The sequence below is a fragment of the Chlamydotis macqueenii genome, chromosome W, assembly GCF_036417535.1.
Source record: "Chlamydotis macqueenii isolate bChlMac1 chromosome W, bChlMac1.mat, whole genome shotgun sequence".
Lineage (NCBI taxonomy): Eukaryota > Metazoa > Chordata > Aves > Otidiformes > Otididae > Chlamydotis > Chlamydotis macqueenii.
Genome location: NC_141592.1, coordinates 1,828,598 through 1,848,883, shown reverse-complemented (window position 1 = coordinate 1,848,883; position 20,286 = coordinate 1,828,598). Strand labels below are relative to the sequence as shown.

Genomic DNA, 20,286 nt, shown 5'->3' with positions numbered 1-20,286 from the left:
ATTCTTCTGCTTTTCGTGTGGTTTATTCTCAAGAAATGGAAGGTACGAAATTGTTTATTATTTATTTAAGCCAAGGAGCTGGTCGTGGAGAGGTCTTTTTGATAGAATTATTCATCATCGTCTTTCATCTTTGAGCAATTCAACAAAAGCTTCCTACCCATTGGTGGAGTTGACTCCTTTTTAGCTATTTTCTCACGACCCCATCCAAATCCTCTCCCAGGCCTCTCTCGCCGCCCACGGTGGGACTCAAGGAGAGTGGTTCCAGCGCACAATGAAGAAATAAATTTCAGGATGGGTTATTTCGCTGTGCTTTTTTGATTTCCTCCTTTTTTTTTTATTTGTGGCGGCGATGGGGTTGAGTCGTTTGGGTTGATGGGAGTTAGCTGCCTTCGAGGGATCTCTGGGCGGCTCCCAGTATCACCACAGCGTAATGAGAGCGCGTGCATTAACGTTATTTAAAATGGAATATTTTAAAAAACAAACAAAAAAAATCTTGAGATTTTGATTTTAATCTGAATAGCCTTAATTTTGGATCTGAATTTTAAATCTGAATCTTAATTTTGAAATTTTCGTGCCCTTTGCTTCGTACACTCTTCATCACCAGGCTCTCAGGCAGATGTCGTTTAAGCAATCAGCATCAGTAATTAAAGGGATAGCCAACTACAGGTGCTGCTAAGTGCTAATCAATTAGGTGCCTTCGGAATTGGAAACTTGATTGAAGTGTTGATACTTCCTTCGATCCCCTGACCTATAAATTTCCAGTTGGTTTTCTTAGAGTTGACTGCGGCCCTTTCCGAGTTTGCGATATTTAGTAGGTGTTGCGAAGGATGATGGGAATGAAAATTGGAGCAGAAGTGGGGTTGCCAGCTGTTGAAGGACCTCAAGGAGTTTGGTTTTGCTGCCTCTCTACCTTTGACGTTGGCAAATGCCGTACGGGCAACGTTGCCTGCGGTACGGGCAACAGCCGTTGCGCCGGGACGGGACTCCTGCCTCGCCGGGACGCTGCCGGCAGCACCCGTGTCCGTTTGGATGGTCGGTCTTCCGTGGATTCACGTCTCCGTGCGCCCCGGTCACTCGAAACGAGAGCATCCTCACCAGCGTGTGGAAGAGCTGAGAGCCAACGTTCGTTGTGAGTAGTTGCGTCATCGACTCAACGATGAGTTCAAATGAAAATAAATATATCATAGCTGGTTTTTCCTATTACAAGGTGTTTTTTTTTTTCCTTAATGGAAACTTTCGAGCCCGACTCTGAAAGAGAAGTCGAAGCTTTGAAAATGTTCTTTAAAAGTAAAGAGCATTTCAAGTTGGTGGTGTCTCTTAGGTACGTCACAAGGTTTTGCTTTCCAACGTGATGCAAAATGCGTACACGTTAATTTTCGTGAAATGACTAAAAATGCCCTAAAATATCTTTTAAAAAAGATCTTTTCTTCTTTTCTTCTTAACAAAATGAGAAATTGAAAGCAAATTTCACCCGTCCTAGCTTTGACTTCTGGGAGTTGGATTATCTGTGCCTACGCTAGCTGTCCCGTGCAGCTGGGGGAGAATGGCCGATTCCTTTGGACATTGCTTTTTTTCTCGCTCTCAAATATAAATAGAACCTGCCACGTTAATTTTAAGCATCTAAATTTAGCTCAGAGGAATCTCGCCAATTTAAAAAAAAATTAAAATTATTTTAAATCGTACTGTTTTGACATGTCCCTACGTAATCCAGTTAAAACCACTCAATTGCAGTGTGCGTTGTTATTTCCGAAGTGGTTTTTTTAAATATAGAACAAAATTCTGGAGGCGGCTGTGCCTTCGAAGTTTTCTACTTTTGCGGAGAGAGAGAAAATGACGACTTTTTCGGTTTTTATTTTCAAATCTTGCTGTTCTCTGGTTTGTTTTCCCACCGTAACCAAATATCTCCTTGAGGTTCCTGACTCTTCTGACCCGTGTATTTGGTTATGTTTCATCCTCTCTTCTTTTCAAGTTAGTGAAGACACCCAGAGGTGGTTTTATCCTTAAAATTTTTCCCCCACTATCACTTCCCTTTCCTTTTTTTTTATTTTATTTTTTTTTTTAATTTGCAGTGGTCAAATGGTTTCAGTATTTGGTCGTGCAATTTTGATATAACCCTGAGGAGATAATACTGGCTGAAAAGGTCTTCAAACCTTAACGATCTTCCCAATTTCTTTTTCTTTCTTCTTCTTATCTCTTGGGGGGGGGGGGGGAAAGTGGTTTTATGAAACACCGTGCTTGGGGACGTGAAAATTGCTCGTATCCAAGGCAACTGCCAACACGTATTTGTAAATTAATTTGCAGCTTACACGTTGGTTGTGGAAGGAGAGCACCTTCCCCGCGGGGCGGTGGGAGTTGGAGGGATGCGAGGATGGACGTGGGTTCGAGGGCGGTAGGAGGGGATGGGAGAAATACGACTTCTGCGTTAAGCGCCTTCCTCTGGCGTAGAATCATAGAATGGTTTGGGTTGGAAGGGATCTTCAGAGGTCATCTAGTCCAACCCCCCTGCAAGGAGCAGGGACATTCCCGACGAGATCAGGTCGCTCGTGTGCGTACCGTCCCAGGTTTGGATGCTTGAGAAAATGGGTGCTCTGGTTGAGTAGGGTTGTGGACTTGGTGCAAGTCCAGGAAATAACAGCAGCCACATTTCTGAGCCCGGGTGGAGCCCAGGGCGTTCGCAGCTCTGAGCGAGGGCAGCGCCGGGTGTCCGAGCTCACGCTGAGCTCCTTCCTTTTATGGTTTCCTTAGGAGTCTTGGTAGAACAGAAGATACGTGTTTTCTTTTTGTTGGCCAGCTCTCGGGTGAAGCACGAAGGATTAGAACACTGGTCGTTACTGCTGTCTTAAGGAGAAGAAAGGACAAGAAGCCTGTCAGAACCTTGGAAGATGATCTTCTTTATTCTCCTTTGAGCGTTAGATCAAACCCATTGCTTCTGTGAGACCTGCCCTGCAGGACCGATGCTGCCTGGTCACGGGCCCGCACGGAGCACCTCGGGCTCGTGCAACCTGGAGCCACTCCTGCTCCAGTTCCAAAATGATTCTACCACCTGGAGGTCTGTTAAATGATTGCTAGTTGGCCCCATCGAGGGGTTAAACCACCCCGATGGCAGATCCATTGCTTGAATATTGTTCCATTTGCAAGAAACTCTTCTTTGTGAGGGTGGATGGCCTGGAGAACCCTTCCTCTGAACCAGCGTAACCAGCACTGTTGCTTCCTCTCTTAGAGGGCAACAAATTGTCTTGAGGCCTTCTAGCTTTTAGCTCAAAGACAGCTCAGTCCCCTTTTTTGTCTGAAATAAATTGACAAAATGGAGCCTGCAGTTTGGAAAACGATGGTGGACGACCCAAAGATCCACTCAGAAGTCTAGGTCATCAGGTCTTCTAAACTATGAGTTGTCTTTCAAAATTCGCTTGTGGTTTCTGTCAACTCAGTTCTAAATTTGCTACAAGCAGCACCTTCAGGTGGAAGTTGGTGTTACTGTGCTTTCCAAACTGAGAGAGCAGTGGGATTTGTCCCTCCTGGTGGGATTTTCCAATCCATAAATCATTGCTGTAACCACCTACCTGCAGGAGCTGCGCAGAAGATCCTTGGAAGCATTCCTGTCCCTCTGCTTTATTGTTTCTTCTCCGTATATTTTTTTTTTTTCTTACCTCCAACCTCTGAGGGTACTCCAAAATTCAAGGGTCGATAACTTTATGGGCTCCTCTTGTCACTCTTCCATCTTGTTTTTAGGTCAGCGTGGCAGGATGGGATTTCAGAAGAGCTTGTCTTGGTGCTCTTAGAAGGGACAGAGGAACCATGGAGTTGTCCTTCCCTCCCCTTCCCTGAGAAAATATCCAAACGCTCTGCTTTCTTCTCTTGGTGGGAAATGGGGCAAAGTGTCTTCTTCTCATAGCCGGGCTGGAAAATACACGCATGCTGAAGTCTCCATGACGAGAGGGCAACTCAACGTTGCGCAGAGATTGGAAGAGTTGGGAGCAGACCGCCATCGAACGTTGAGTTCACTGTAGGCGTCCTCGGAGCTGTCAATAAAAAACCACTCGCTGGGTGTTTGCGTTCTACCGTAAACGTTTTCTACGTCGGCGATTTCAATATGCAAAGCGACCAAATCCGTTTGGAAACCAACCGCTCTCCGCTTTAAAAAAATGGAGTTTGTTCTGCCCTAAAAAAAAAAAACAAAAAAACCTCAGCGTTATTTCGCTTAGCGCTGAAAACCTGAAGTATTGATTTTGAAATGTATAATTGATTGGAACAATAAATAACGGGGCGGTATACGTGCAAAATTGATTTTTCTCTCGCGGTAATTAATTTGATATGCGCTATAACGTAGTTACGCAGGGACTAAGCAGCTCGGTAACGGTAATAAATTGTGTTTGGTCAAAAACTCTCCACTCTGATGTGGTTGATTTCTCTCTTTGTCTAAAAATTTGCAATACAGTGGTGTAAGAGATAATATAGATACGATTGTGAGGCCTTGCTCCGTAGTAAACCCTGAATCCGTTCTATCGCGCTGGGGAAAACCAACTGGAAGGACTGGAGACTTGCAAGGAACCGCTGAGTCTCAGATTGTTTTAGCGGAGAAATGTTGATGGACAATATCTGCTCTCTTATCAGTCCAGCCCAGTAAATCTGGTGGTTTTTACTGGACAAATTGATGGAAACCATAATAAAGAAACCATGATACGACGAGGAAGGATCGATACAGCTTTTGTGGAGGAAAGCCCTCCTTCGCATGCCCGTTGATGTCTTTTGAAGGAATCGTTGAGCACAGGGGCGAGGAGATCCAGTTGATATCGTTGGCTTGGATTTCCCAAAGCCCTCTGATAAGTTCCCTCACAAAGAAATGCGGTTGCAAGGGAAAAGATCCCTTTGCGATAAACAACCGATGGAAGAAAAGGTAGAGGAGAAGGTGACAGGAATGGCCAAGTAGATGGGCTGGCCTCTGTGTTCCGGTGACAAAATTCCATCAGGCCTTTCTCCGATGAGAGAGGTGGCAGAGACGGGTGTCTGGCCGCGCGGGGATATGACCGGAGCCATCAGGAAGGGACGGTTTCAGTTTGATTGAGATAAGATCGCGGTTGATCTTGGTGATTGATCTTGATTAATTGAACGGCTCAGCAAAACAAATTCTCTTACCTGTTGGGATCGGCAAGAGGTTTATTCCCAAGAGGTCTTGACGTTGATGTAACGAGGGCGTGGTGACGTCTCCGTTGAATGCCTGTGGAAATAAAATGGCACGGAGTTGTTCGGACTGCTCAGGTTGGTATTTGTACCCTGCCGTCGAGAAGAGACGACTTCGGCGCTTTGGGCTGAAGAGCCCAACTTAGTTGAATACATGTTATTAGAAAAACACGGCTTTTTTTTGAATGTTTCCTTTATTTTTATTTTTTCATTCATTTTTAATGCTTTATTTCTGTCGCTCCTTAGCAAAAAAAAAAAATTAAATAAAAAAAAATCAACGATAACATCTCTTCTTTTACAGAGCATCAAAGTTAGCTGGTTGCCTCCACCGCCTGGTACTCAAAACGGATTTATCACGGGCTATAAAATCCGGCACAGAAAGACTACCCGCAGGGGTGAGATGGAGACGCTGGAGCCGAACAATCTCTGGTACTTGTTCACAGGTCAGTTGTTCACGTGGTGCAGCCTCGCAAGGTTTTGATGAATTAAACGCGTTGGGAATAAAATAGACTCGCACTTCAAGGGAACGTTGATTTCTTTGCTGGCAGGTAGCAAAAAGTCTTTATGCTGGTATTTTTAAACCATTTTATTTTCCCTTAATGCTTTTCTTATGCGTTTATCTCCTGGATTTTATCATGAATTAATTTGAATGTCTTGTGTCCAGTGTCTTAAGCCTCAGTTGTTTGAGTTTTGGGTTGTTTTTTTTTAAAGCACTCAATCGCTATCTCCTGTTTTCTCATGGGTGCAAAAATATGCGTTTCCCTAGTTTCTTTTCCAAGATTTTCCATGGAAAATATCTCCTCATAGATTAAAAAATTGAACACTGGATCATAGCAAAACTATAATTGCAATGAATCGTGGAATGGTTTGGGTTGGAAGGCACCTTCAAAGCCCACCCAGTGCAACCCCCCTGCCAGGAGCAGGGACATCTCCAACCAGATCAGGTTGCTCAGAGCCCCGGCCAACCTGGCCTGGAATGTTTCCAGGGATGGGGCATCCACCGCCTCTCTGGGCAACCTGGGCCAGTGCTGAATGGAACATCCAGTCCAGAATGAAAGCAGCAAGAAGATTATCGTTAAGAGGAACAGGGAATTCTGGTAGGTGAGAAGGAATTTCACTCGAGTTCTTTTCATTGTGCCCAAGACGTAACTGAGAAAGCAGTAAAACATCAAAGAAGAAAATCAAACTTTGTCAAAGTCAACGGCACCTTTGCGTCTGAATTCGGTGTAACCATGACTTCACTCCAAATGACCTGCGTTACGTTACATTTCACCCAAAATGTAGAACATTTTTAAGAGGAAGACCTTAAATATTGAAATTTCAACTCGGTCATCTAAGCTAGGCTGTTGACCGAAGTCCTCGTGGGACCTCTTGTGAAGGCTGCGTAAGTAATAGGTGCACAACAGGAGCTTTCTGGGGGGAGACAGCGTGTTAAGCACGTTAGACAAGTTGGAAAGAATCTCTTTTCTGGCCGATAAAGTAGAAATAATGCTGAAAATCCCTGGAAGTGTTCAAAGCCAGGTTGAACGGGGCTTTGAGCGACCTGGTCTGGTGGAAGTTGTCCCTGCCCAGGGTAGGGGGGTTGGAACTGGATGATCTTGAAGGTCCTTTCCAACCTCAACGGTGATTTTATGATTCTATAAAACTGCTCAGGTGTTTGAGTTGCTGCTGTTCTGATGGCTTAGAGAGAAAAATGTAGCGATGCAAAGTCATCAAAGAACCTCCATCGCTCCAGTGCCACCATCCTGCAGATCCCCACGTCTTGAGCAAACTCTTTCTTTCACATAAATTTTTCCAGGCTTGAAGACCTGTGGGCATCTCGATAGGATTGCGTTCTGCAGGCAACCCCAGCCCTCCTGGCTGCCGCAGCCCCGCCGCGGCTCGCCTCCGTGCAACCCAAAGTCAAGTGGGTTTCCGGAGACGGAGCTGTGTGGCTCTTCTCAACGGGCGTTTAAATATTAACGCGTCGGCTCTTCACCACGATGCTGGTCGGTAGGCAGGTGCTTTATGGGATCGTAAGAACATCTCCAGCGGCGAAGGAGTTGAGAGTTACGACGTGGGTTTTGAAATAGCCGCTATCAATTTTCGAGTCGGCTTCCGTGTCAGCGAAATGCTAAACCGCTCGTTTTAATTACGAGCGCTCCTCTCCGGAGAACGTTGGCAATTAAATGAAACTTTTTTTTTTTTCCCCTGCGCTTTGTGGTCAGTATAGACTGAGCGAAAAGATAAACTTCTCTCCCCACCTGAGGGACTTGGAAGCCTCGCGGGACGTTCAGGAACGTCGCAGTAATTGTTTTCGGATGGCTTTAGCCACAGAGGAGAACGTTTGTTTCTGAAGCCGTGCTGATTTTGTGATATTTTTGGCCTGAACGTTCTTCAGTTGCTAATCTCGCTCCTGCAAATTTTATTCCTAAGGAGAGCGTACCTGCAGTTCCCCGCGAGTGAAAAGCAGTGAGAGCTTTTCGTTACGTGTGCAATTACTGACGTAGATATGTAAAACAATTTTTCTACTCATTGGACTTCATTAATTTTGTACGTACAAGCCCAGCCAATGAGAATTACGACCCAAACTAGTCCCGGGCCGGTGTAGGCCTCGTTCAGTTTTTGAAGCCTTTTCTTTTGGTCAAAAATCTCTTTTCCTCGTGAATAACGACCTCCCCCCAGAGCCATTTTGTTACATCCTTGCCCAGATGCTCGGGTGTTGCCCATATGACGTCATCATGGACTTGTGGAAACATCCCAGGCCAGGTTGGCCGGGGCTCTGAGCAACCTGATGTGGCTGGAGATGTCCCTGCTCCTTGCAGGGGGGTTGGACTGGGTGGCCTTTGAAGGTCCTTTCCAACCCAAACCATTCCATGGTCTTCAAACTGGACAGTGAGACACTGTGTGGGGCTGGGATGTGCTGGAGGAACTGGTTTCTCTATATTTTCACATACTTTATGTATTTTTTTGTATATATATGGATATATCTGCGTTTCTATTGTCATTCATTTCTTTTCTTCAGCTTCTTTATCATTTTTGTTTGCTTTTCTTTTCCTTTCTTTCTTTAAACAGGACTAGAGAAAGGAAGCCAGTACAGTTTCCAGGTGGCCGCCATGACGGTGAATGGGACAGGGCCCCCCTCAGACTGGTACACGGCGGAAACGCCCGAGAACGATCTCGATGGTAAATGCATTTTTTTAAAAAAAAAAAAAAAAAAGCTGTTGTCTCCAAAAGCTTTCCAACGTATAGCTGAGGGGTGTCACCGCCGTTGTCACCCAGGCCGAGGTGAGGGTGGGATGTCCATGGTCTAAGCACCCACCAACCGATGGATGGATCTACTCCTGGATCCCGTGTTCCTTGGGTTGTGTTTCTCTGTTTTCAGCAGGACCAAGGAGTCAGAAGCCTTTATGAAAAAAATTTGGGGTCAGAATTTAGCTCCCTGAGCGTTATTTGCCATAAAACGGTGCCGTGAATCTCGAACTTCATAAATGAGAAACGTAATCAATCGAAGAAACAATGGAAACGATGACAATGGCCCTAACAATTTGCTAAGCAAATATTCAGATAGGTGAAATCCTGTCTCTCAGCCTTTATTTGCAGAGGTTGGCAACGAAGCTGAATAATTAGTGAACGACGACGGGATGCAGACGCCTGAAAACCGGGGGCCGTGTAAATCCCTGCAGATGCTGCCGCGAAAGGGAAGAAAAACACTGAAATGAAAGGGTTAGATGAAATACCTGGAATATTTGAAGTAGTAAAGGAATAAAAGGAGAGTAATGAAAAAGTCTAGCTAAAAAAAAATAATTTAAACAGAGCGCAAATCAAACGGAACAAAGAATCCGACAGATGGAAGTCATGGCCAAACTACAGACAATCCGTAAGGAGCGAATGTGTAGTGGAGAGGAGATGAATGGAAAATAAAAGGCAGCTGATGAAAATTGCGGTGATTTTTAAAACAAAATAAGTCGCCGAAAAAGGATCAAAGGCAGAGTGGCTGAAAGAATAAATAAATAATCGGTTAAAATGCACCCTAGTACTTGATGTTGCCTTTCTTTCGACTGCCGCATTTCCGTATGATCTCCAAGCCAACCCTTGCAAATGGAAGAATTTCTGCCTTTCCCTATCTCCAAGTGCAATTTTCCAGCAGATCGGCAGTGACGGGGACGTGCGGTACGCAAAAAATGGGCGAAGCAGCACCTGTGGTTTCTCATCGAGGTTTTGAAGAAGAGACGCCGCGGCTGGACGCGGTGTAGCTCTACCAACGGATCGCAACGCGCGGCGGGGCGCGATGAGGTCTTCCGGATGACGCTTTGGCTAGGCGGCGGTTTGAGAAGTGGGGAAAAATGTGAGAGGAAAAAATAAATTCAGAACACGCCGTGGTTTTAATTTACGTTTAGTGAACACTACGTTCCTTTGAAACTCTTGTGCCCAAATACACGCATGCGTGCGGAGACGATGCGGAGACGCTAATTGAGTAATCGCAGGAGACATGCGATGGAAGTAGGTGCATGAAAAAAAAAAAAAAAGAAAATTTCAAATCTGCTTATTACTGTAGTTTGTAGAGTCCTGCAAACATCAGCTACCCAAGGAATTGCTGGAGCGCGGCTTCTCTTGCTCGCGCTGGAAGCCTGGTTGGCATCAGCAACACGAAGACAAACGGTATCCCGGAGAACGGCGCCGGCTCCCGGCGGATATTCGCTTTAATTAGTGGGTTTTGTTCAGGCGATTAGAAACCCAAACATAGCTGCTTCTTCAAGGCTCCCTAGAAAGCTCGCGTGTCTTTACTGGCAGCTGGGAAGGCTTGAAAAAATTATTTTAGGCCTCGAATTGTGTGCTTTAAAAAGGAAAAAAAAAAATTGAAAGCAGTTCTTTCCCCAAAGGGTCTGTTTTTAAATAACTTGGACGAGGATGGAAGAGAATCTCTGATCAACTTAGGAAAGGGATCCTCCAGGAAGATGATTACGGCATGGAACAGATGGAAGTTGTTAGACGTATTAGACTGACACAGTTAAGCTTCAGCTCTAAATTAGTGCTCTAAGAGCCTGGAAAGCTAGGCCGCTGTCGTGTTGTGATTTATGCTGCAAAGGGATTGGGGAAAGAGGTGAAAAAATGGGATGAGTAAAAACTACCTTGACTTTGTAGAACGTACATCGTTGAGCGTCTAAGAAAATGGCAAAATCGACCCAAATCTAAAGCGTTTTTCAAGCTTGACGGTGGAATTAAGGACCTCTAAGTAGCACTGAGGGCAGTGTTCCTTGGATGGAAGACATGGGTGCTCAAGCCATCCTGTAGAAACGCAGCCAAGGACCCAGAGGGATGTGCGAGCAGATGCGGCGTCCCAGGTGGAGACGTCGCACCAGGCGGTGACAACGTTTGCTTGCAAGTACTCAATGATATCCTCACCGCAGAGGAAGGTGAGCCTCACCTGAGAGGAAAAGATCCTCAAGGCCAGGTTGGATGAGGCTCTGAGCAACCTGATCTGGTTGGAGATGTCCCTGCTCCTTGCAGTGGGGTTGGACTGGGTGGGCTTTGAAGGTCCCTTCCAACCCAAACCATTCTGTGATTCTATAAGTGTTGAACTCTTGGTGTAGTTGACGGGGGAGGCGATAAATTGGACTCATTTGGGACGTAGGATGAAGGACTCATTTGACGCTTCATGGAGGAGAGCGGGATCTCACGGTTGCTTCTCAGAAGTGATTCTGGATCACGTTCTCAGAAGTGATTCTGGATCATGTTCAAGCCCAGGAGATAAAAAAAGGAAACGTGTTGATCTAGAATTGCGAGGAAACGGCCTAAAAAAGAAAGCAGGAATATGAGATACGTGTTTCAATAAGAGTTTTACTCCTGGAAATCCAAGCGCTGGGACGCTGAAAATCAGCAGAGCCACGCCAAGGCCGGATGGTCCAGTATCCTGAAGAAAGGATGGAGTTAGATGTTTGGCAGAAGTCCTTGCTGTGGAAAATGTGCTTTGTTGTAAAGAGAACCAAAAAAAAATACTTTGTTGGACGGGGGAAAGAAAAAAAATAGTTGGTTCTGACATGTAACTTCGTACTTTGCGGTGTGAAATGCACAAGAGAAATTCTAAAATTCAGGACTACTTCAGAATAAGAAAAATATTTGAGAGGAAAGCTAATAAAAAAATGTAATTAAAAGTGCTTTATACAGAAAGGTGAAGCAAAAAAAAATGCGTTTTCAAAGATTAACTGTGCTTATGAGACTTCAGTATTTGAAAAATAGTTCGAAAACGTTGTTCACCCCAGCTTCATTTTAGAACTTAATTCACGAGAAGGGTAGAAGAAGTTAAACTACCTTTTTCTTTTTGCAACAGGCAGCCATGATTTTGCTCCGAAACGCACGAATCGCGTATTTGAACTGTTTGAAATAAAGAATATGAGTTGTTTGAATAAAACGGCTTTCACCAAAATGGCGGCCTAGAGGTATCTGTAGCGCAACTGGAGTCGCTTTGTTGTGCCAGACGTAAAAATTACTGTTTCGAGGTTCTTCGGATGCTCAGATCTCCTTTGCTGCCGGAGAATTGCTACGTTGAGGAATTTTGCGGAATTGCGGCGTTGCTACGTTACCCAGCTTCTCGTTCCGAGGCGTGAAACTGTTGTTTTTCTCTTTGAGGCCTGTAAGAAACGCTTCTGTCGCTTGTGTTTGGTTTTTTTTTGAACAGCGCCGTGGAGGAATAGCTGCTCGCGTAACTTTTGCTTCTGCGTTCAAAGTCTGGGAGTTGAGTTGGGGGATAAATGGCAACTTAACGCGGCGCTACGGGTGCAATCGGTTTCTTCTTTTTTTTGTGAGCAGCTACTTTGCGGGGAATTTTCTTCAACCAGAGCCACGCTTTGCAATTTTAAGAAGCGGAATGCCAAGGACTTCTAAAGTTGTTAAGTGTTTCAGACTGGTAACGTACTGAGGTTACAGGTGCAGCAGGTTTTTGGAGTATTTGATAAGAATTCAGCTGAAATCACGTGAAATACAAGGACACGCGTGTTGAAAAATGTCGATTCTTCTTTTTATGACCTTTTCCAAGGTTTACAGTGGGAATGCTTCACAACCGCGAGGTGTCTTTTGTTGGAGTTTACATCGTTTGATATTATTTTTGGTTTTTCTAGCCTCTCCTCGTTGCCTTCCACGTCAGTTTTCATCTATTATATTGCAAGCCTTTTTGTCGGGGCCAACTGGTGACTTGTCTCTTTCCGCTCTCAAAAAGACAAGCTACCGGGCAGCTCCTCTGAAGAGACTTGTGGTATGATAGTTACCGGGTAAACTCAAACAAAAGGCATTTATTCACCTCACCTTCACGGTAAAAATTTGGCCTATAGACTCCGAGTCGTTAATTGCTACTTAAATGAATTTTATCTGGGAGGAGTTGTCAATAAAATATCTCATTTTGCTATTTTATTGTTGAAATGTTGGCATAAAGCAGCTCCCGAGTAAGAGATGCGTGCCCAAAAGTTAAAATTTTCTTTGGAAATAAATAGATCGTTGCCAGAATATACTAGTATATCGTTAAGAAGTTAAATAATCTGTGAGCGTAAAGACAACTCCGCGTACAATCAGCTGTCAGGATCCTGCTGAGCTTGTAAATAGACCAGGGAAGAGCAAAGTCGTCCTACTGGAGGTTCTCTTGCAGGTCATCTTTCATTTTTCCTCCATCGTTTGAAGTTTCTCTTGCTAAAGGTGGAAAGCGCTAGGAAATGCGCTGTTGAGAACAGAGTGAGGCGTAGCGTTGCACTTGGAAGGGAAGGACGTAGCTCAGGAATTAAATTGCATGTGAGCTCTGCATGTTCTTCTGGGACACCTGGTTGGCTTTTTTCATCCAAATATTTTAATCTAACCTCAAACCTTACGAATAGTAAAATTGAACGAGTAGAATATTAATTGAGCCTTTTTGTTGTTGTTGTTTTCTTTTTAAATCTCAGAATCTCAGGTTCCTGACCAGCCAAGCTCTCTTCACGTCAGGCCCTTGACAACGAGCATTGTCATGAGTTGGACTCCGCCGCTGAACCCCAACATCGTCGTCCGCGGGTACATCATCGGCTACGGCGTAGGCAGCCCGTACGCTGAGACTGTGCGGGTGGACAGCAAACAGCGTTATTATTCCATCGAAAATTTGGGTGAGTGGTTGTTTTCATTCGTTTCATTCCATGCAAAGAGGTTCCTCAGAGGTGATGCGGTTTTATTTTCAGGCCATTGCTGGTGCTTCCTCTGCCTCCTGCTTTCTTAGGCTGGTTCTGCATTCCATTTTGCGTTTGGTCTTACCTTCCAAGCTCTGCACGCTCTCAAAAACGCGAAATCTCTTTGATCAAATGCTCATTTTATTCAGTAGAGCTTATTAAGTCGTGCGCTCCTAGTAATGAGTCCCACCTGGACAGAGAACTGGACCTAAAGATGTTATTCCACTCATGTTTGAATTTAACGGCGACCGCAAAACTCCGGTTGTGTGTCCGTCAAGATGGTGCCGGGAGAGAGGGGGGTGATTCATTATTCATGGTGCAGCCTCTGTGAGAGTTCATCCACATTCTCAGCGTGGTACGCGGGGACCCGGATCCTTCCAGCGGTGACGGACCGTTCTCCTAGCACTGGGAAACCAGTTCAGAGTTTAAAGGAAGTCAAAAAGTTTAATGGTTTTCCTTGTCGTTTCTTCTTTAGCGCTTTTATTCCAGGTAAAAATGGTAAGCGTCGTAATCTGGGAACGGTTGGATCTTACCGGAAAATGCAACTTTGTGCGTTAGTTATCTCGTTTCTGTAGGACCAAAACTCTCCGATATCTAGGGACGCTTTTCTTTGGAATTGCCATTTTTGTTGGGGAAACCTGGAGAGCAGAATAAACTGGTTTTACTCTTACTTCACCAACTCTAAGCCCAGGTGGATATCTCACCGTGGAGGTATTTGCAAAGAGCCATATGTAACGCTCCCAAATATTCAACGGGTCCTACAGAAAAAGGGACGTTTGATAATGGTTTGTGCAAGCGTGACGTTATTCTGCGAAATGGGAAGACGTCTGACTGGACTGCGGAAGAAATTTTGCGGAATATCAAGATAAAAGTTGTTCCTAATGAATGTGTGTGTCTAATAACTAACGGTCGGGATTAAATGCAAAGAATTTTATTTTTTTAAAAATTCCAAAAGGGATTTAAATTCTCCCTAGCCTATTTTAAATTTGGTTCGTATCTTTAACGGGTTTTCACTTGAGTCTTTCACCGCTGTTGACCCAGAAGTACTAGAAAAGTAAATTACGTGGAGGGAGCTATCTAATCCCACGTGTTTTGGCGAAAGCTAACGAGGAGATGCCTGCACAGTTCAATTTTATGGAGCTCCAAATGGTCAACTCTTACTAAAAGTGTCTTGATTAACAAAATCTCTTGGGTTTTTTGAAGCTTTAGTGTTTGTTTTTCTTCGTATATTGAATGACCGGTGAAGATATTTACTCGTAGGGTCTCTGATAGTCACTACTGTCAGGTGGAACGTACGCTAGGGACGACTTGCAGATACAAAAGCCTTCTCGTGGTGTAACTACGCTTGGTATTTGTGGAAAGCCGATGATGTGCTTCAGCTGTTAGAACTGTTTCTGTGGATTAAAAGGGTTCTTCCAGTTGCCCAGAGAGGTGGTGGGTGCCCCATCCCTGGAAACATTCCAGGCCAGGTTGGATGAGGCCCTGGGCAACCTGATCTGGTGGAGATGTCCCTGCTCCTTTTAAAAAATTAGAAGAGTTGCCAACACTTCCTACATTATTCACCTACTTTATTAGAAACCATTACAAGAAAATTGCACGAAATCATAGAATCACAGGATGGTTTGGGTTGGAAGGGACCTCCAAAGGTCATCTAGTCCAACCCCCCTGCAAGGAGCAGGGCCATCTCCAACCAGAGCAGGTTGATGATGAGACAGAATTCTTTTCCTCATGAAAATACTCTTTTTTTTGTAAGGTTGTGCGTCAAAATGTGCTGCTGGCAGGAATGAGGGGGAAAAAAATATCTCCTAGATGTTTTGTGGATTCATCCCACCTGTTGTAAAATTTCCAATGAGATGTAGGCATCTTAAACGCGATGTGCAACAGCGCCAGTGAAGTCCGATCCCTAAATAAAGGATGAACTTCCATGAGTTTTTCTCTCCCCTCTGAAGACCTCATCCCTTTTGATCCTCCTGGCTTTCAGCGATTCCTTCTGCTTGGCTCCCCAGCTCTCCTTTGTCTCCTTCGACAGAGACTGCGGAGAGGTCACCTCGCTTTGCCTCAATCCACTCTGTGATGTATCCAGCCGGAAACCTGAGGTTTTGCGGCTTCTCAAGGTTCACCGCAGTTCTTCTTTTTATTTTTCCTTTTTACGCTATCTTGGAGCACGCCCTGAACCCTGTATATCGTTGACATCCTGGACCAGTAGGTTCTTTCCTTAAAGAGCCATCAGATCTGTTTGACATCAGCTGCCTTTCCAAAATCCTGCCCGACTCTCGTTTCCAGACGCCTTTTTCGCACGTAGGTGCCCAAACCCAGTAATCCAAGTCCGTGTCAGGCGTTATTTTAGTGCCGGAAGCTCATGGTGTGGTCTTGAGTCAAATAACGATGAAGAATCTGCTGGTGAAACTGGTGCCATGCCCAGTTGAATAGGGATACAGAATGGTCGTACATGTGCGCGTACGTGCGTGCCCGATCTTTTTTCTGGGAACAATTTTCTTCTCTCTGCATTCAGACCTGCACAAAAGCACCTCCTGGACATCTTTCCAAAGACCTTCCAATCGAGAGGTTGAGAAGAGGGATGCACGCAGGTACGGAAAATTGAAGCTAACAGCTCCCAGGTTGGCTCACTGGTTTTATTCTCTTCCCGCCATCTTGCGATACGGTTGCCTCGGAAATTCCAACCTTGGTGATCCCCTTTTGTCTGGCCGTAGACGTGCGATGGGGTTGCTGTAGCAATTCCCACTTGGATATGTAAGGCCGGAATTCCTCCTGCTCGTATTCGTGTGTTTTGTTCCTCCTTCCCTTGCTTGTTTGCGCAGCCCCGGGTCGTTGTCGGCCACCTGCACGCACATCCTGTGAATATAGATGGTTGGGTACCGTTGTTGTAAACATCTGGGAAAATCTAATCCTAAATTACCTCCTACTATTAGAAAAAAGTTGAGGTGGAGTCAGAAACGCGACGTAGGCCACGCATTAAGCTCAGAACTGTTTGTCTTCTCTGTGGCCAGGTTGTAGAGAAGATGGTACCTTCTTGTGGTCGTGGTATGTCGGTGTTCAGTGGCGAGACCTTTGGGATAAGACAGAGCTGATGATAAACTCTCTGACCTACCCTCTAGATTATTTATTTTGCACAAGTTCAGGTGTTTAATTGAGTCATCTGAGTTGAAACCATGTCAGCCCAGTTAATTTCTGCTCCATCAAGCAGGAAAAGACAACAGCAAAGATAGCTCAGCCCATTCAACAGCTCCATCATCTGGCTTCTTCTACCAGTTGACTACAGCAGATGTCCATCATGGTCATGTAGCCATTGTTACACATCAGGATTCGCCGTTCTAGAGCTAATGATGAAATACCAGAGGTCTTTGCATCTTCAGTCTGCTGATGATGATTGGCTACAAATGGTTTCTGGGTAGTACTTACTGGTTTTGGATGGGAGTGAGATGTGGAAGTCTCTTTAGAAATCCTTTTAGACACTTCATTGCACCCGTGTGATCCAAAACACTTCTAAAACTCTCCTTGAAAGTACAAGGCTTGGAGGCCATGGGTGGTCTCCTCAAGTAGATCGCCCATCGGGGAAGGACGGAGCCCTACGTGCTCACGGGGTGGCCTGCTTTTGAATTCCTTCCCTCTTGATAATGCAAGCGTAACGCCGGTGTGCACAAGTCAGCAGCTTTGCATCCCATTTCAGGTCCTTAATTGATTACTTCCTTCAGGTCAAACTTGTACCCGAGCTGTTACAGCGCTTTTCCGAGTGCTACGCTTCAGCTACTGAATAAATCACTTCACCAAACCTGAAGAAAAGCACTCGGTCTTCCATAATAGCGATGGAGAACTTTATTTTGTGTGATGATCGTCTTGAATGCAACCATATAGAGGTAACGCTTGTCGCCTGGAGTGAATGAGAGTGATTTTTCTCATGACTGAGCGGTCGGATTGCCTTGGAGACGCTCTCCGCAGGTGCAGAAGAATGTGAGAATATCCCGAGCCTTCAGCTTTGTCAGTGAAAAATTTGTTGTGTTTTCTTTCCGCGGTGTAGGAAAGATATTTGATGTCAGTCTCATAAATTTCAGGAGCGAGCGTTCCCTGCTTTCGTTCAGCCTTTTCTGTGACAGAGAAATTATTGCTTGACTAACTCTCGATTGAATAATTCCAACAAGGAGACCCACTTCTAGTGAGCCACTTCATTTTCTTTTCTTTTTTTTTTTAATAGATTTTTTAAAATTTTTTTGCTTGTGGTTACAAATGGCAAAGTTATTGGCTGATTAAGTATGGTTTTAACGATACTGGGAAACTCACGGATGCCGATTTTGATCTTTGACGCGTAGGAAGTAACGATTTCTGTACTGATCCAACGCGGAAGGCGTTAAGCATAGTGATTAACTGACTGGACTCGTGTCCGTGGAGCTGTGTGTTAAAGCTTACTGAGGAAATAAAAATTTGAAAGAAAGGGGAAGGAGATTTCCATTTACCGATTATGCAAACATCAACCTCAAAATACCTGAAACAACACACTAGCTGTAAAAATTTGCGTAAAAAAAAAAAAAATTTTGAATTAGCTCGTACAGCTGTATTTTTAATTAACGCACTGGAAAAATGACACGTGGTAACTTCATCCTAGAGTATTCCAATATATTGGAATACTCTGTGGTTTCAAAAATAGAGGGAAGTTCCAAAATAGGGGGAGGTAGATTCAGATTGGATAGGAGGAAGAAATTCTTTACGCTGAGGGTGGTGGAGCACTGGCCCAGGTTGCCCAGAGAGGCGGTGGATGCCCCATCCCTGGAAACATTCCAGGCCAGGTTGGCCGGGGCTGTGAGCAACCTGATCTGGTTGGAGATGTCCCTGCTCCTGGCAGGGGGGTTGGACTAGATGACCTTTGAAGGTCCCTTCCAACCCAAACCATCCTAGGATTCTATTAACGACGTTATTATGTCATACTGGGATATGGTGATAACTCATTCTGGGATATTTTAACAATTTGCTGGAATAAGGGCGATAAGTAGGAGGTGGACACAAGAAGGGTGATCATCTGAGCGTACAAAGACCAGGAGGATGACCATTAGCTTCCAGTTGCTGCACAGCACGGCCTCCGTTTTTGCTGTTAGCGACATCCCAAAAGCAAAACCGCTTTCAAAAAAGCATTGGAGTAGGAGCGGTAGAATAATTCTGCAGCTGACGACAGAGCGTGTGCACCACGTGAGAGGAAGCAGAGAGATGGAGATTTGAAAACTTGAGTTTTAAGCCGATCAGGAAAGGTAATTCCATAATAACGCTTCCATCTGTAAAATGCCCTAAGTATTTCCGTGAGAAGATGTGTATAAAAATAACTATTTTACAGATGCTCAAACCATTAAAAAACTAAGTATGATGGGAAAGCTGCCCCAAATTCCGGAGCCTTCTGGAGATGTGGGCTTTCCTCTTCAAGACTACATCCCTTCCTCCCCCGTTACGTACGTGAGAATAGAAGGACAAGGTGTAATTTTAGAACGAGTTTTTAAGTCCAGTTGCCTTTATGTGATCTAAGAAAAAGCTGCATTCGTCTCCCCAAGTACGGAGGAATTCGTACGCCTCTCGTTGAAAGAGTTTGGTTGGGAAGCTGGAGCGCACGTCTCGAAATATTATTTTCATGTCTATTTTGAACTTGAACCTTTGATCCTCCTGGCCCGGCAATGAAAGTGAATAATACCTGGCAAAATCTAGCAAAGGCTTCTCAAAGTTAGTCCCGCTCCTCTCGTAAAGCCTGAAGCGACGCACATCAGAAAATCGGGAGCTCCGAAGAGAAATTTAATGGATGTGAGCAATTTCTGCTTAATTAGTAGTTTGGAGAATTGGAGCTACCGTATGAATAATAAGAATATACTAACAACTCAGCCCGGTAAGTCGTTGGATGATACTGGAATTTTGGCTGCAGGGTCTTCCGTGGTCTATACAGACTGGCGAGAGATCGGCAGCCAACGTGGTTTTGCCTTTGCGTACCTTGGGGTCGGACTGGATGACCTTTGAAGGTCCTTTCCAACCCAAACCATTCTGTGGTTCTAAGTGTTCCAGTTTAGGTGATGCCCTGGAGTTTTTGGCTGGCGCGAATGTGAAATTTGACAGATCGTTGCATTATTTAAGGAATAAAACTAAAAAAAAATTAAATAAATGAAGTCGACAATTACAAGTGACAAGAAACAAAGACAAAGCTTTTAGATCTGAGTTTATATTAGAACAAGCATACCAGTAGGAATTCAAAGGCTTCCATCAAATTCACCTTCATCTTAAGTGCAGATCAGATTAAATGTGACCCTCGTGCGCAGACGAGGCAAAAAAGCATTTTGTTTTAGTGCAAAGAGAGAGAAAAGAGCGCCTTCATTTTCTTTAATCTTTGCAGATGACAGTTGTGGATTAGAACAAAGACATGAAAGGGAACAAAAAAGCTTTTTTAATGTAGATTTTCGGGTTGTTTTCTTCCCTTTGCATTTTTAATACAAAATGGAGCTGGGGAAAAATCAAAGAAAAATATGTTAAATTTCCTGCATCTCGCCATTTCCCTCATAGATCACGTTAAAGCCCGACACTAACAACAAGTAACAGCACTTTGAGACTCCAGGGACCGTTCATTTCCCTCCTTGCCTTTGAAAACGGACTGTCGTTTAAAGCCTGCTGCCATTTTCGCAAATACTTCGTGCACCAATCTTCTCGCGTTTCTCCCTGACTTTGCTTTCTTGCAGAACACGGAGAACTTGCTCACAAGCAAAGGGTCGGTTCGGGATCCGCGCCGTATTTGCGTTACGAACAGAGCTTGCGTGACCGCCTCCCTCGAGTTAAATGTTGGGTGGGTTTTAAGAGCGTCCTTGTGTGAAAGTGAGGGTCGGGGCAATCCCAGCACAAATCCAGGCTGGGCGGAGAACGGATGGAGAGCAGCCCTGAGGAGAAGGACTTGGGGGTGCTGGTGGATGAGAAG

At 44.7% G+C, this 20,286-nt stretch overlaps 1 protein-coding gene across 2 annotated transcripts in view; it reads left to right on the top strand.

Moving 5' to 3' along the window:
• Positions 1-20,286, top strand: part of LOC104485672 (netrin receptor DCC-like) — a 368,885-nt gene that overhangs the window by 290,300 nt on the left and 58,299 nt on the right. For both annotated transcript variants that reach the window (XM_086769575.1, XM_086769574.1), the window contains exons 13-15: positions 5,480-5,621; positions 8,233-8,343; positions 13,086-13,280. In XM_086769575.1, coding sequence (XP_086625701.1) covers positions 5,480-5,621; positions 8,233-8,343; positions 13,086-13,280 — 448 coding nt within the window. The remainder of the gene's footprint in view (positions 1-5,479; positions 5,622-8,232; positions 8,344-13,085; positions 13,281-20,286) is intronic.